This window comes from Vipera berus (assembly GCF_964194415.1).
Source record: "Vipera berus genome assembly, chromosome: 5".
NCBI classification, from domain to species: Eukaryota; Metazoa; Chordata; class Lepidosauria; order Squamata; family Viperidae; genus Vipera; species Vipera berus.
In genome coordinates this window covers 19,164,442-19,179,271 of record NC_138207.1, presented here as the reverse complement: position 1 = coordinate 19,179,271, position 14,830 = coordinate 19,164,442, and the positions used below count along the sequence as shown (strand labels likewise).

Here is a 14,830-nt window from a genome sequence, read left to right as displayed (position 1 = left end):
TCAGTCTGGAAAGCTGCTTGCTGGGCCAAAGTGTTCATGTGACCAGATTACTGCATAAATGCACTTATCCTGCAAAAATGTCATACCCATTACAAGCTATCAGTAGATAATGATAATTATTTGCATTAGCTAAACAGAGTTATGGACTTTAAACATAATTCTCTACACAGAGTTTCAAGTATGTATTCTGGGTTTCGTATTCATTTAGGGCTGTTTCTATATAATAACATTGGCAAGAGTAAATAGAGAGTAAGACTGTCAAGCTGCCAAAAGGATTTCTACATATCACAGATAAAAGTGCTCCTAAATTTGCCTTGGTGGTTGTTTGTGCATGTATTTAGTGGTAATATGCCTTCTAAGAAGAGTTTGCAAAGAAATATACCTGCAAAGAAGTTGTTCTGTGGAGTTTCAGTGCTCCCTTCTGGTGTATTCTGGCAAAGCAACTAGGACAATAATTTTCGCCACATTCTAAACACACCTTGTGGGGGGGAAAAAGGAAATTAAGATTTAAATATCTTCAATACATACCTTTGTGATCCTAAAATACCTTGCAGTTTACCTGATTGTACTTAAAGCTCCCTACACTAAATAAGAAAACAGATCCAAAGAAATATAAGTAAAAGCCTGGTACTAGGGTATTTATGAAGCCACTGAGCTAGTTGAAGTGGGGAGAAGTTATAGTGTGAGGCACTAATCTTTCTCTTTTTGTACAAGAGAACTATATCCTTTTGCAATCACCAGAATCATTTTTAGTTTAAAAACTGAATAATAAATAAACAAAATTTGCACCCTTCAAGATAATGAAGCCCTCCAGTGGCTTATGAAATTCATGTACCATACAGATGCTAACAGAGTATTTTTTTATTTAAGTAATTCACAGAGTATTTTTTATTTAAGTAACTCAAGGCAATAAAATACATAATACTCCTTCCTCCTCCTATTTTCCTCACAACAACAACCCTTTGAGGTGAGTTTGGGCTGAGAGCAGCTGAATGGCCCTAAGTTATCCAGCCCTGCTTTCATGCCTAAGGTGGACTTGATTTAATTTAATATAATTGCCAGAGAAGAGAATTATAAAGACATTATTCTATCTAACATTCTAAAAAACTTACTGCATTCTAGTTTATTATGTTTGAACTTCTCAAAATGGAGTAATTATTCCATGTCACTATTTGAAATTGTAACCTTTTTCGGTTTGAAAAAAATAATACAATTTTTCTGAAGAAAAATTCTCACAAATACAGCATGAATCAGGTTTGATTTTTTTAAAATACATTTCATAGGCCATTTTCATAAACAAGAGGATGCAATGCACAATAATTTCAGCAGTAGTTTCATTCATAATATTTTGTCCCAAAGTACTAGGTCCAGTAGTGGAATTCAGCCAGTTCTCACCACTTTGCCAGAACCGCTATTTTTTTGTTGCATAGGCCCACAATGGACTTCCGGAAGCGGCATCCACACAGAGAACCAGTTGTTCACATATTTGAATCCCACCACTGACCAGGTCCTTATAGTTATCATCTAGGTTAATCAATTTTAGGCATTCTAAAGCCATGCAAACTGGCCATGCTGGGACTTTTGACATTTAGCTAAAGAATAGGCCAGAGGAGGCTTTCTCAAAGTAATTTAAGAAAATTTATTATACTAGATCTGAGCACTTGTTTTTTTTAAAAAAGAAGTCAAACAATTTTAAGGTCAGCAAAGCTTATATTAATTATGATGTCATTATATAAATTATATTAATATAAAATTATAATATATGATATATCAATTTATATTAATATAAATTAATTATATTAATTTCAAAAGCATTTTAGCAAAGAGAATATTTAGCTTCTAAATTTATTTTTTTAACATAAGCCATTATGAGACAAAAATAAGAGCAGTAAGAGCAGGATTTTATCAAATACAAAATAAACTTGATACATCTTATTTTTTTATATAGTTTTCTGTCCAAAGTAAGCCAAATAGTGATCCCACCTACTTACTAGCAATGCAGTCTTCATCTCACATTGACCACAGGCCTTGCCCTTCACTTTAGGTCTTTCAGTGGCTGCTTCATTTGCTGTTTTAAGTACAAAAGGCTGCTTGGCTGGATCCGGAGCTGCAAAATGTAGATTTGTTTTTAGAGCAAGAAAGAAACATAGATAAATGCACTGCACTAATAAGTAATTTGGCAGTAAACAGGACTAACGTATTCCCCCTGGTGGTGCTGTAGCTGTTTTCAGTATCATGAATTTGTCCTTCGTGCATTTGTTCTTTGATATAAGCTACTCAAAATTATTTAGAATTAAGTAGCCTACATGTCACAGCAATAAATAAACCATTAAATCAAAGTAATTGAAATTCTAAAAGTAATCTTGGCAACCTTATAGTATAATAAATATTTTCAGATTGTTTCTCAAGGCATACGTTACTTGTTTGATCAATGGATCTCAAGTTCTCCTTTATGCAGATCTTTACATTAGTTACAGGTGGCCCTTGACTTATAATCAGTTGTTTAATGAATGTTCACAGTTGCAATGGTCTTGGAGGACCGTAAACTACTGCCAGCTATTGTAAAATGTTACACCAGCACAATGCATATGCTTGCATTTCAGGTGCATGACAATCTGTTTGCATTTATGACCAGTTGCCAAGTGCCTTGCAATCATGTGATTGTCATTTGCAATCTTCCCCCCCCAGAAAAGGGGGAAGCTGGAAGGGAAGGATGCAAACAGAGGGATGCTGGATTTGAGGTCCTTTCCCCCATCATGCTGAAGGACCTTCCCTCCTCTTGAAGGAAGGGGAAATCCTCCCACATACTCAAGGAACAGACCTGATGTGAAAAGCCTAGTGGATTCCACCATTTTGAGGTTTTCAGAATGCTGCCATTTGCTAAAGTTTAACCAGATGTCATTGTTTGTGCCCTTCCCATAGGGGAAAATACTACGGAACACCATCATCCTGAGCCTTTCCTTCAGAACAGAAAATACTAGCAAATGCCAGCATTCTAAGCATTCCCGAATGATGGTGTTGCGAGCATTTTTGCCAGATTGAGGTCTGTTCCTCCAGTATACCAAGAGATTTCTGCTCCGAAGGGGAATTGATGGAACAGACCTTAAATCTGGCAAAACTTCTAGCAAGTCAATTATTCTTACAATCATTTCCCTTGGCTTTCCAGCTCTCTGCTTAACAACTTGCAAGGTTGCTAAAAGACTTCAATGGGGAGAGTGGGAATTGCACTCGTTGAGTAAAGCATGGCATCTTGCTTAATGATTGCTTTGCTCAATGACCAATTCCAGGCTCAGTTGAGGTCCTAAGAGGAGGACCATCTGTAATGTTATGCACACCCAAAATTTATTATGTAATTAAATTGATAGAATCTTGTTAAGTTACCAATTTTCACAAGATGTTTATGTTATCATCTGAAATCTCATTAGATCTTGACTAAGGCACCAAACATTTTTTTAAAAAAAATAAAGCTATTGTTATGACTGATCATGTAGTCAGCCAAAGGGTTAGACTGTATTTGGTATTTTTCTCCACCTATCACATATTTTCCAAGGAACCGGGATTGGCAGATGTTGTTTGATGGTGTTAAGTGTATTGTTAAAAGGATATAAGCTATTCCAAGAAAAGCTGTCTTTGCCAATTGACTGTTGGAGATTTTATTAATGCCAAAGGTGTTCAAGTGTGCTCAAATTGTTTTGGGATTGCACCCAAGGTGCCTATTACTATTGGTATTATCTTTGCTTTCTTTTGCCACAGTCATTGTACTTCCATTTGCAGGAGTACAATCTGCACTGTTCTCATGGATTATCAGTTATTCATGGAATACAGACTGGAAACAATTTTGGTAGACTGGTTAATTGGGTGATTTATTTTTCTCATTTTGAAAAACAATCTGGTAAGGCAATGTCACCAGTTAATTCTTTTAACCTACTTAAATCTTCTGTAAGATTTCCTCAATGAAGAAATAGCCATACTTGTAACCACATTTGGATTATTGCATTATTTTTCAAATCTCAACATTGCTAATACCTTGTTACCTGGAATATGTTCTTTAAGTAGCCTCAGTTTTACTCTGCCTGAAGGAACCTGATAAGGAAGGAAGGAAGGAAGGAAGGAAGGAAGGAAGGAAGGAAGGAAGGAAGGAAGGAAGGAAGGAAGGAAGGAAGGAAGGAAGGAAGGAAGGAAGGAAGGAAGGAAGAAGGAAGGAAAATTAAATTAAACTGTGATTTCTCCAATTGTTCTATAACTTCCCTTTGTTTCCCAACACTAGCCTTCATGGGGCTGTGCCATACTTCTATTTTGAAGGCAAGTGTTTTAGATCATGTGGGAATGCAAAGACCTAGTCTTTTTTTTAGCAACTTCTTAAATCAACTGCACTTTCTTCCAGGATTTTGTGGCTGCCATGCTAAGGTACAATGTGCTACCCAGAAAAATCAGTTTAAGGAGTTGCAGACAACAGTATTAAATTAACACAGTTAATTAATTAAACTTTTTATTTCATATTTATCTTATTTTTCTTCTTTTTAAAATGAAAATCAAAAGGGTTCCTCATTAAAAAAAAATATTTGATACTCTGTGGTCTTTAAAACTGCTGTGCTAAAACATGAGAATCACCACAGATGAGAAAAAGCTGCAAATCATCAAGAATAATAAGAAACAATGTGAAGGAAGCTTTTTCAAGATAAAGGGTTCTTTTAGGAAATGATCAATGACAATGAAACGATCAAATTCACACACAGAAATGAAAGATTCTCCGGGATTGTGAAACACATCTCTACTAACACTTAAAATAACATTTCAAAAATCTGTAAACATGTCAGGGGTCTGGAGGCATGAGTTGCTAAAGGGAAAATTAAAATTCTTTTGTCTGTCACTTTGCCTAGTTAAAATCATATATCTATGCCAGAATTTGTCTTTTCACAAACCTGGAGAATTGTGGCAAATACACCTTTACTGAGTAAATGTCCAGAGGTGGGCAACAAAAATGATGAAAGCTCTTTGGGACAAAACATATCAAGAGAAATAGGAAGAAAAGAATCTGTACAGCCTGGGGGACAGAAGGGGAAGAAGGAACATGATTAAAACCTTTAAATACATTTAAGGCTATGAATAAGGTTCTAGAAGGCAGTGTTTTCACTATTAAGCAAAAATCAAGGACACAAGGATATAACTTCCAACTGACAGGAGGGAAGTTCATATAAAGTATTCCTTCACAGAAAGAGTATAGGAACCTTGGAACCAATTTCCAGCAGAGGTAGTGGGTCAATTATCAGTAACTGAGTTTAAACATGCTTGAGATAAACACATGTCTATCATCTAACAAAAAATAAAGAAAGAAATCCTCAAAGGGCGAACTCAATGGATCACTTTTTCTTTTTCTGCCATCACTTTTCTGTTTCTATGTTTCTGAAGAAAATAAACACGTTAATGGAATCAATGGGCAGAATTAATGGGTGGAATTTCTAAAAAAATCTCAAATGGGAATCTGCTATGATTTAGATTTTGTGACAATTTCCCTCTAGATAGCTGAAAGACAGTTGGTATGCCACATTCATCCAAAACAAGCCTTTCTATACAGGCAAAAGATCTGCCATTCAGGTCCAGTACTAGCAAAAAAATTTGTTGCCCTGTACACCGCCCTGAGTCCTTCGGGAGAAGGGCGGTATATAAATCAAATAAATAAATAAATAAAATGTCAGAAAAAAAGTTTCAATTAATCACTTTCAAGAATCTGACCACAGTGCTGTCCTACAAAAAAACCTTCTTTACTGCAGACGTTTGAATAAAACTTATTTAAACATCCTAGCTGTCTTACCTTTACAGCATTTTCTTTGTTTTGTAAGATTGAAGGTTGTGTGTATAGATTAGCTTGACCTGATTTCCATCGATACCCATTTGCTCCCCTAAAGAAAGATCCAAAAATTGTTTTTTGAGCATTCTGATTCCCTCACTTAGAAGGTGCTTCAGAGCATACAAGATCGTGAATATAACATCTGTTTGCAACGCTTTAAGTACAATGCCTTTCCCCAGAATTGTCAGGGCATCTCTGCAAACCCAGAAATATAACAGAATAACACAGTATGAAGGGGCCTTGATGAACTAATCCAATCACCTGCTGAAGCAGGAGACTGCACACTATTTCAAATAATCTCTTTTTAAAAGCGTCCAATGATGGAGCATCTAAAACTTCTAAGGCAAGCCATTCCACTGATTAATTGTTCTATCTGTCAAGAAATTTCTCCTTATTTCTAGGTTGCTTCTCTCCTTGATTAGTTTCCATCCATTGCTTCTTGTTCTATTTTCAGGTGCTTTGGGGAAAATAGAGCCACAAAGATGATAAAGGGTCTGGAGGTTAACGTATGGTGAACAGTTGAGGAAGCTAGGTTGTTGTTGTTGTTAGTTGCGAAGTCGTGTCCGACCCATCGCGACCCTATGGACAACGTTCCTCCAGGCCTTCCTGTCCTCTACCATCTTCTGGAGTCCATTTAAGCTCACACCTAGCTTATTGAAGAGAAGGATTAGGGAGGACATGATAACTGTCTTCCAGTACTTGAGGGGCTGTCATAGAGAAGAGGGAACGTATTCTCCAAAGCACCAGGGTCAGGACAAGCAATAATGGGTGGAAGCTTGAAGGGAGATCCAACTTAGAAGTAAGGATAAACTTTCTGACAGTGAAATAATTGATCAATGGAATAGTTTGCTCCTGGAGCTGTGGGTGCTCCATCACTGGAGGTTTTCAAAAATAGACTGGACAACCATTTGACCGGATAGTATAAATTCTCTTCCCTTGAGCAGAAGGTTGGACTAGAAGACCTTTGGGGTTCCTTCCAGCCCTATGATTTTGTATTCTATGTCCTAGAACAAAATACCTCTAACTGTCTATTTTGTTACTTATCATCTTCTCACTGTTTGGGAATCAGAAGGAATAGGGCCTGCCCTTTGCTCCTGTTGTGTTTAGTGCATGTAAAAATAATTGCCAATAGGCCACTTAGTTCTTGCTTTTTTGTAACCCAGGATTAAAGAAAACAGCAACAGCACTTTGATCCCAATTTAAAGGCTTAGATTAAGCTTCTTTTCTGGAACAAATATTTGATATTTCTTACTTGCAGTTTGTTTAAAAAAAAACACAGATTAAATGTTACCAACCAAAGGTTAGATAGACCAAACCCACAACATCATCTTGACTTTCAGACAAGTACAGGCAAAGTGCACCATAAGAAATAATAATTGCTTCCAGTTCTAGTGCAACTTCACTCTTTTGCAAGCAAACAGCAAAACAAACAAACAAACTGAAGAGCCATCATTTACTGTAAAAGAAAGGGAGGGAGAAACTTGTTTGAAACTAGAATGTGGTATTAAAGGCTGTGAGAAAAAACAAAAATACATGACTATGGTCCAAGATCATTAGTAACACTTAAAACTTAAACAGAACTATATATCTTGCTAAGTACACTGGAACACTAATGACCACATATCCTTAAAAAGCTGATCCTGGGAAAGAAAGTTAACATTATTACTCTCATCGCTGAAAAAGGGAAACAAATACAAAGAGGCTAATAATGTAGTTCTCAAATTTATACAGGAAAAAGTTACAGATATAAGGGTTGTGCTTTGTCTGCAGAATATTTCAATGTTTGAAATGGATTCTCTCAAATAAAGAATGATTACAATTGGGTTTTTTTTAATTGAAAAGTTTTACAATACATTTTTGAATACAAACCCCCCTCCCACTCCCCTCTCCCCAACCCCCCCAACCCTCCCCTCCCCCCTCCTCGACTTCCCAGAGCAAAATACAGGGTATAAAAATACAAACAAACATAATCTAAAATATGCAAACAACTATAAAATATTAAATTCTATCGCACTTTAACTCTTAGTAAAATGACTACAAGCTAGTTATACATTATATCCGCTACTTATTCAAATGCTAAATGAAACTTTTTAGTCCCATATTTATTCTGGATATAATCAATCCATCTTCTCCACAATTGGGATTTTTTATAATGCAGCTATGAGCACTTAAAGCTCATAAGGACTGGATTTCTATTACAATATAAGAACTTTATAAATAATGAAGCACTCTCGAAGAATGAAAAGTGAATTTGAGAAGCTGACAGCACTTCTGGTAAAAAAAAAGCCCAATGGAAGAAAAACAAAACAAACAAAGAAGTCTCCAATACTACAGAAAGTTTTGGCCTAGACCAGGGGTGTCAAACTGCCAGCCTGCACGCCAGATGCATCATAGCGAAACCGCACCCACCCCATTGCCGGCAATGGCAAAAAAGTTGCAATACGTCACATGTCACGTGACATTGCGAGTTTGGCACCCCTGGCCTAGAGTGTATGTCTAAATGTAAATGAAGACATTTCTTAAACGTTGGTCCAGTTCTTATGATTTAACCCTTTTTAGATATTTTGGTCTAGTGCAAAGCTACAGTATATACTAAGCCAGAAATGTATTGAACCTTCTGCAGTTGCTGGCATAATACTCCAGATACAGTAGATTGGGTTGAATTGGGCTGGTATGGTATAGTAGGATAAGGAAGGGTAGGGACAGGTGGCTCATACATTGCTGCTTTCCACTAATTTAAATAGGAGTAGGGATGGTCTTCCCAGTTGCAATGTATGGGTGTGAAAGTTGGACCATAAGAAAGGCTGAGTGCCAAAGAATTGAGGCCTTTGAACTATGATGCTGGAGAAGACTCCTGTGAGTCCCTTGGACTGCAAGGCAATCAAATCGATCAGTCCTAGAGGAGATCAACCCTGACTGCTCTTTAGAAGGCCAGATCCTGAAGCTAAAACTCAAATACTTTGGCCACCTAACGAGAAGGAAGGACTCACTGGAGAAGAGCCTAATGCTGGGAAAGGTTGAGGGAAATAGAAAAAGGGGACGACAGAGAATGAGGTGGCTGGATGGAGTCACTGAAGCAGTAGGCGTGAGCCTAGATGGACTCCAGAAGATGGTAGAGGACAGGAAGGCCTGGAGGAACGTTGTACATGGGGTCGTGATGGGTTGGACACAACTTCACAACTAACAACAACAAGGGATGGAAAAACAATAAAAAATATCTGTTGGAGTACAGAAAGTTTTTTTTTTTGACACAGAATGAAAATATACAATTATTTTCCAACTGTGGTTAGACAGAGCTATTGCTGTGAACTCATTTATAGAAAGTGAAGATTACTCTGAAAGAGGGTGTTCATAAATATAACGCTAGAAACTTTTATTATTCTGACTGGAGGAAAATGTCACTTTCTCACAACTACCGGTAGTCATTTTAAACAGTTTCATTATTCTTTGTACTATTTTATGGTTAATTAAAAAGCTGGTAGGTACTTCAGATATCATTAAATTCAGTTTTTTGTCTAATGCAAAAATTGCTACAAGATAGCAAAAATTCATTTTAACAGACTAATGTAAGAAATTGTCTGTTATTTGCAAATATTCAATAAATTCACAGCAAATAAAATCGCTACAAATTCACAAGAAATCGTTACAAAACTGCAGTGATTCACATCATTTGTATTAATTGACATCACTGATGACATATCATTAAGCAAAAGACATTATGCAAATGAAAATTACATAATTCTGCAACAATTTCTGTCATTATTTGCAAAACATCAACATGAAAGTGGCACAAATTGTGTCATTCCTGTCACATGATGTGAAACAGCATAATTTGTCTCATTTCTGTAATATTACTACAAATTATATAAATTACTGAAGAAATGTAGTCCTTTGCATTTAAAGTCCATTATATCAAGTCCAGTAACATGAGATTTCCTTGTTCTGCCATTCTTAAAATATTCAAACCCTTCCTGCTTTTAAGGCAAATATGCTTTTATGAATTTTCTATCCATTTATAGACATTCCTGTCCATGCATATCATTTATTAATTCCCTGTATCTTTACACCCACTTCAGAGAATTTGTGACTAATGAAAGGTTGATATTCCCTTCCTGTAGATGGCATTTTATCATACATTACTTCTGTCCCTCCGGCTAACAGATAGGAACTCTTATCGCTGATGATAGAAGCCATGATATGATTCCCTTCAAGTCTCTAGTCCCAAAGCCAGAACAGAATGTCAGAAATCACAATCCTACGATTGTGCAGTTCACTGAAACATCATAATCACAGGCCAACTGCCAGATACCCAGATTACAATCACATGATCACAGGGACAGGTAGAACTTCGAGTACAGTCATAAATCCTCATATGTACCGCCACATCTTTCATGTATTTTTAAAAAATAAATTATGCAAGTTTCAGTATGATAGTGATGGTATTTTTCTATCCATATTTACTGCATATTGCTCTTAGCTATTATGGCTGCAGACAAGGAGGGGACAATAAACGTACATTACTTCAAGTATGTTAAGTATATATGTATATTGAGAAAGTATGCTAGAGAATATGGGAAAGGATGCTTGAATATTGAGAAAGCATGTTTGAGATATGATGATGAGATATACTCGGTGCCTGTATAAGTTGTGCGTGTGTGTTTTATATATGTGTGTAACATGTAACTATATACAAAAATAATACAAAGTTCAACAGAACTCTGAATGAATATTACTTCTCCATGGTTGGGTAAAAGTTTCCTCTTTTACTCTCCAAATAATAATAACCACTGAAGTTCTACCTACCCTCTTTCTTGTTTCTCTCGGCTCATGTTTGATTGTAGTTGCTTCAGTTTCTTCTCCATTTCCTTATTTTCAAGTTCCAGTTGAACCTTTTCCAATTGCAGCTCCTGTACACTTCTAGAGAGATTAAATTCAGCTCTAAAACTGGCATCAAATTGCACTTTCTTTCTCTATTTAAAATATATGCAGTGCAGCAGAAAATGGCAGATTGGTGTTTTGAAGGGGTTTTTTGAAACCAGACTATACATTTGCAGCTTGGCTTTTTAATTAAAAAAAGAATGTTCTTTTTGTGCCATTGCAGATAAAGGAATTATTTATGAACAGGCCACCAATTTGGAACAAAAAAGAACAAAAGAAACGAAACAAAAAACAGAAAAAGGACACCAGAAACCACGCCAATTCTAAACACATTTACATGGTGGCAGCTCTCATTTGTTTCAATAAAATTAACTTCAAATAAGTGATTTTAGGATTGTAGCTTTAATGGTTAGAAATAGTCTGCATTTAATGATGCGTATAAAAAGGCAAAAGATTATCCAAGCACTTCAAATCAATTAGGGAAAGAAACTTACTTTTCCTTCAGTTTTACAGAAACTCCAGTTTTTGAACCAGGGAGTATCACAAAATCATTGATGTTCATGATTGCAAATTCAGAAAAGCTTAAAGACGTATTCAAATCATAGAGTTTTGAAATCTGTTTACAAAAGAAAAAAAAGTTTCACAATTCCATTTATATGTATAAATGGGAGAAAATAAGTACTGAAGAAGGAAAGCTAAAGGTACTGTTAAGTTTCACCAATTAATTAATTAGACAGTGGATCTAACAATACTGAATAATCTCCTTTACACAAGTTATGTGTAAAAGGCTTGGAAATAAAGGCTTGAGCTTAGCTTACCTAAGCTAAATCAGTGAGGCTTAATTAGATCTTGGCTAAGTTCTTTTAATTTCAAGTAGCTTACTTTAAACATAGCAAAGTCTAGATGCAAGCAATGTGTTAGAAAAGAGCAGACTGCTGATGTTTAGAAAACAATTTAATCAACTATTTATGTTCAGATGGAATGGATCATGATGGTCACTGTAATTGTATTAGCAACTTGGAAGTTAAAAGTATTCAATGGAAATACTATGCTTATGGGCTAGAATCAATATTAGTTCTTATGTTTAACAGCAATCTTGACTTAGATTACACCTGGAATTCAAGTTTGAGATGATTCTGTTAGCATTTGTATTGGACTTTTGGGAAACTTAGGCTAAGGTTATAGTTTTGTGATGGTTATGGTAAAACTTTCCCCTATGGCAGGGGTGTCAAACTCAATTTCATTGAGGGCCGCATCAGCATTGCGGTTGCCCTCAGGGGGCTGAGTGGGTATGGCCAGGGCGGGCGTGGCCTACTGGGTGGGCGTGGCCAGAGTGTGTATGGCCTACTGGGTGGGCATGGCTAGAGTGCGTATGGCCTACTGGGTGGGCGTGGCCAGCTCTACATCCTTCGCATCAAGGGTGCCTATGGGAGCCTGGGCAGGAGTGGGGCAGATCTGAGGGTCTCTGGCAGAAGGAGGGTCTCTGGGCCAAGGCAGTGGGGGCCGTACCCTCACTGTTTCCAGGATGGCTTCGCGGGCCACATGAAACCACTTCGCGGGCCGGATCTGGCCCCCGGGCCTTGTGTTTTGACATGTCTGCCCTATGGGTTGGATTCAGGAACAATATAAAATATTTGGTGGTAGTAATCATGGATGCAGATTAAGGTTGAAACTCTGCAGTGCAGTGAGTGAATATCAAATTGGCCAGCCGTGGGATGGATATTTTAACCCGCACCATGCCTAAAATCTGACCTTGATTCTAATCCACACACTAAATATTACCATCAATATTCGAAGTTTCCTGTAAAAATTACTTGATAACAAGCATTGTGGTAAGTTTTCATAAAGCTCTTTGATAAATGCAATGCCAACCCAGTCCTGAATCAGTCTAAAACCTACAACTCCCTGCTCTTTAATTCAACCCAAGCAAACTTTTACCACTAAAACTAGCAGCTGGGGGCTTTCTGACAGGCATGCATTCAACAGGGAAAACTGCTTTTTTAAAAAAAAATAAAAATAAATAAGAGATACAAAGAAGTGAGATGGCAATTTTCAACCCCTGGATATGTGCTTCGTTAGCAGCCCCTGCATACAAAAGGACCGAGGATATTGGGACACAGACCCCTTCCCCGCAAAAAAAAAAAAGTATTATGCCCCTTGGAAGTGTACTGGAAATAATCCAGGACCTGCTCCTAGTCCTCAAGGACCTAGGCATCATAGGAGTTTTATTACAGATCCAGGGGCCAGTCTGTGTAGATGGGCGACTGTCGGTAAATAGGGGGGGGGGTCTTACTCCTCTACCTAAGAGCCCTTTAAATTAACACCTTCCTCGCCAATCCCCGAGCAGCTACTGCTACTCATCCTCTCCCCCCACCCCCGGCTTAATTATCCCGAGGACTGCGAGAACCTGGCGGCCAGAGAAGGGCGCAGCCCACTCCAGGCTTCCCGGGCCGGCTTCCTTCTGCCTTCCGAAGCCGCTCCCGCCGAAACAAGCTAGCCGTTCCCACGGCAACCGGTCGCTTGGGCCTCTTCCATCTTCAAAAGCGAGGGGGTGGGCGGCGCCAGGAGCGTTCCATTTCGGAAGATTCCATTCTACGAGACCGAAGGGTGGGGAGGGCGGCATGCAGGCTGGGTCTGACCGCGGGGTTTTTTGTTTGTTTGTTCGTTTGTTTTAAATTCTCAGGGCTTGCTTATTTAAAATGGAGCAACTGCTCCTTTTTCGAGCCCAGCAGACACGGAACTGTTTCAAGACCTGGTCGCAACAATATGTACCATGTCCACATGATCACTAGATGGCAGCTAAGAATACAGAATTTCATAAAGTTGGGAACTGGCAGGCTGGGGAATTCTGGGAGTTGAAGTCCACCAGTCTTAAAGTTGCCAAGGTTGGATACCTTTACTTTAAACTAGTGCAGGGGTAGGCAACCTATGACTCATGGACTCCGAGGAATTTTGGGAGTTGAAGTCCATGAGTCATAAAAGAGCCGACGTTGCCTATCCCTGGACTAGTGTATTAGAATGCTTGAGATTGCGGGCCAGCTGAGCTGGAAGGAATCAGACTGAAGAAATTGGGGAAATGTATAGATGTTTCTGCATCTGATTAAATAGCAATGTTTTTCAAAAACTCCATTAAAGTGAAGCAAATTACAGCTCATTTTTCCCCCAATAGCAACTTAACAAAGAAAGCAATAAAGAGGGATGAAGGATAAAGGCTTCTTTTATATAGCAAATCAAGAATAATAATTAAAGAGTTCAAAACACAGGATGCTGGCAGAGTCTTATGTTTCTACTCAGCCTTCAGTTGGGAGACTTTGGCTTCATTGCCCTACAGCACAAAATAAAGGAATAGAGTCATGTGTATTTCTTTCTTAAAAGAAGAGGGTCAAGACAGAGAGATAAATGTTATTTTCAATACAGATAGTTTGTAAATACCTGTACGGTATAATATTGTAACTTTCTCCAACCAGATGCCCTCCAGATGTGTTGAGGCTTCAGTTCCTAGATTCCAAGGAAGCAGTTCCCATAAACCACACTATATGGAAATTCTGAGCAAAGCAATTCTAACAAAATCAGTAGGGTACCAGGATGGGAGAGGCTTGAGTACAGCTATAAATCTGGTATCCCTAATTGCAGTCCTGGTTGCTGAAAGGAATATAGCCAAAGGACTAAACAAATTGTCTGACTGTCTTTCACAAATACCAGCCACAAACTAAGATCTCTGAACCTGAATTAGAATGTTAGTACTATTAATAAACATTACTATTGATATGATGATACAAACAATGCATTTTCCTACCAATTTAAAACCAGCAAAATCCCTCTAATTGAGAACCAGTTTTGTGCAGTGGTTAAAGCACCAGGCTAGAAACTGGTATTTTGGAAGCTGCTCCCACCAAAACAAGCTAGCTGTTCCCACATTAGGCACAAAGTTAGCTAGGTTACTTGAGCCAGTAAACGCACTCAACCCTAAGAAGAAAGCAGTGGCTGACCATGGCTGAAGAACTTTGCCAGAAAACTGCTGGAAGGTGTCTAGATAGTCACCAAGAGTCAACACTGACTTAAAGACACAGATATATAGATATAGATCACCTTTAATATTACCAA

General features: G+C 37.8%; 1 protein-coding gene across 1 annotated transcript in view; it reads right to left on the bottom strand.

Annotated features, from left to right (window-relative positions):
• The window catches only part of ZBBX (zinc finger B-box domain containing), a 40,202-nt gene extending 27,042 nt beyond the window's left edge, over nucleotides 1–13,160 (bottom strand). The window contains exons 1-7 of the mRNA XM_081329990.1: nucleotides 13,134–13,160; nucleotides 11,221–11,342; nucleotides 10,652–10,765; nucleotides 5,813–5,900; nucleotides 4,035–4,083; nucleotides 1,992–2,107; nucleotides 383–478 (exon numbers count right to left, since the gene is read on the bottom strand). Coding sequence (XP_081186116.1) covers nucleotides 383–478; nucleotides 1,992–2,107; nucleotides 4,035–4,083; nucleotides 5,813–5,900; nucleotides 10,652–10,765; nucleotides 11,221–11,288 — 531 coding nt within the window. The 5' untranslated portion in view covers nucleotides 11,289–11,342; nucleotides 13,134–13,160. The remainder of the gene's footprint in view (nucleotides 1–382; nucleotides 479–1,991; nucleotides 2,108–4,034; nucleotides 4,084–5,812; nucleotides 5,901–10,651; nucleotides 10,766–11,220; nucleotides 11,343–13,133) is intronic.
• Nucleotides 13,161–14,830: the final 1,670 nt, after the last annotated feature.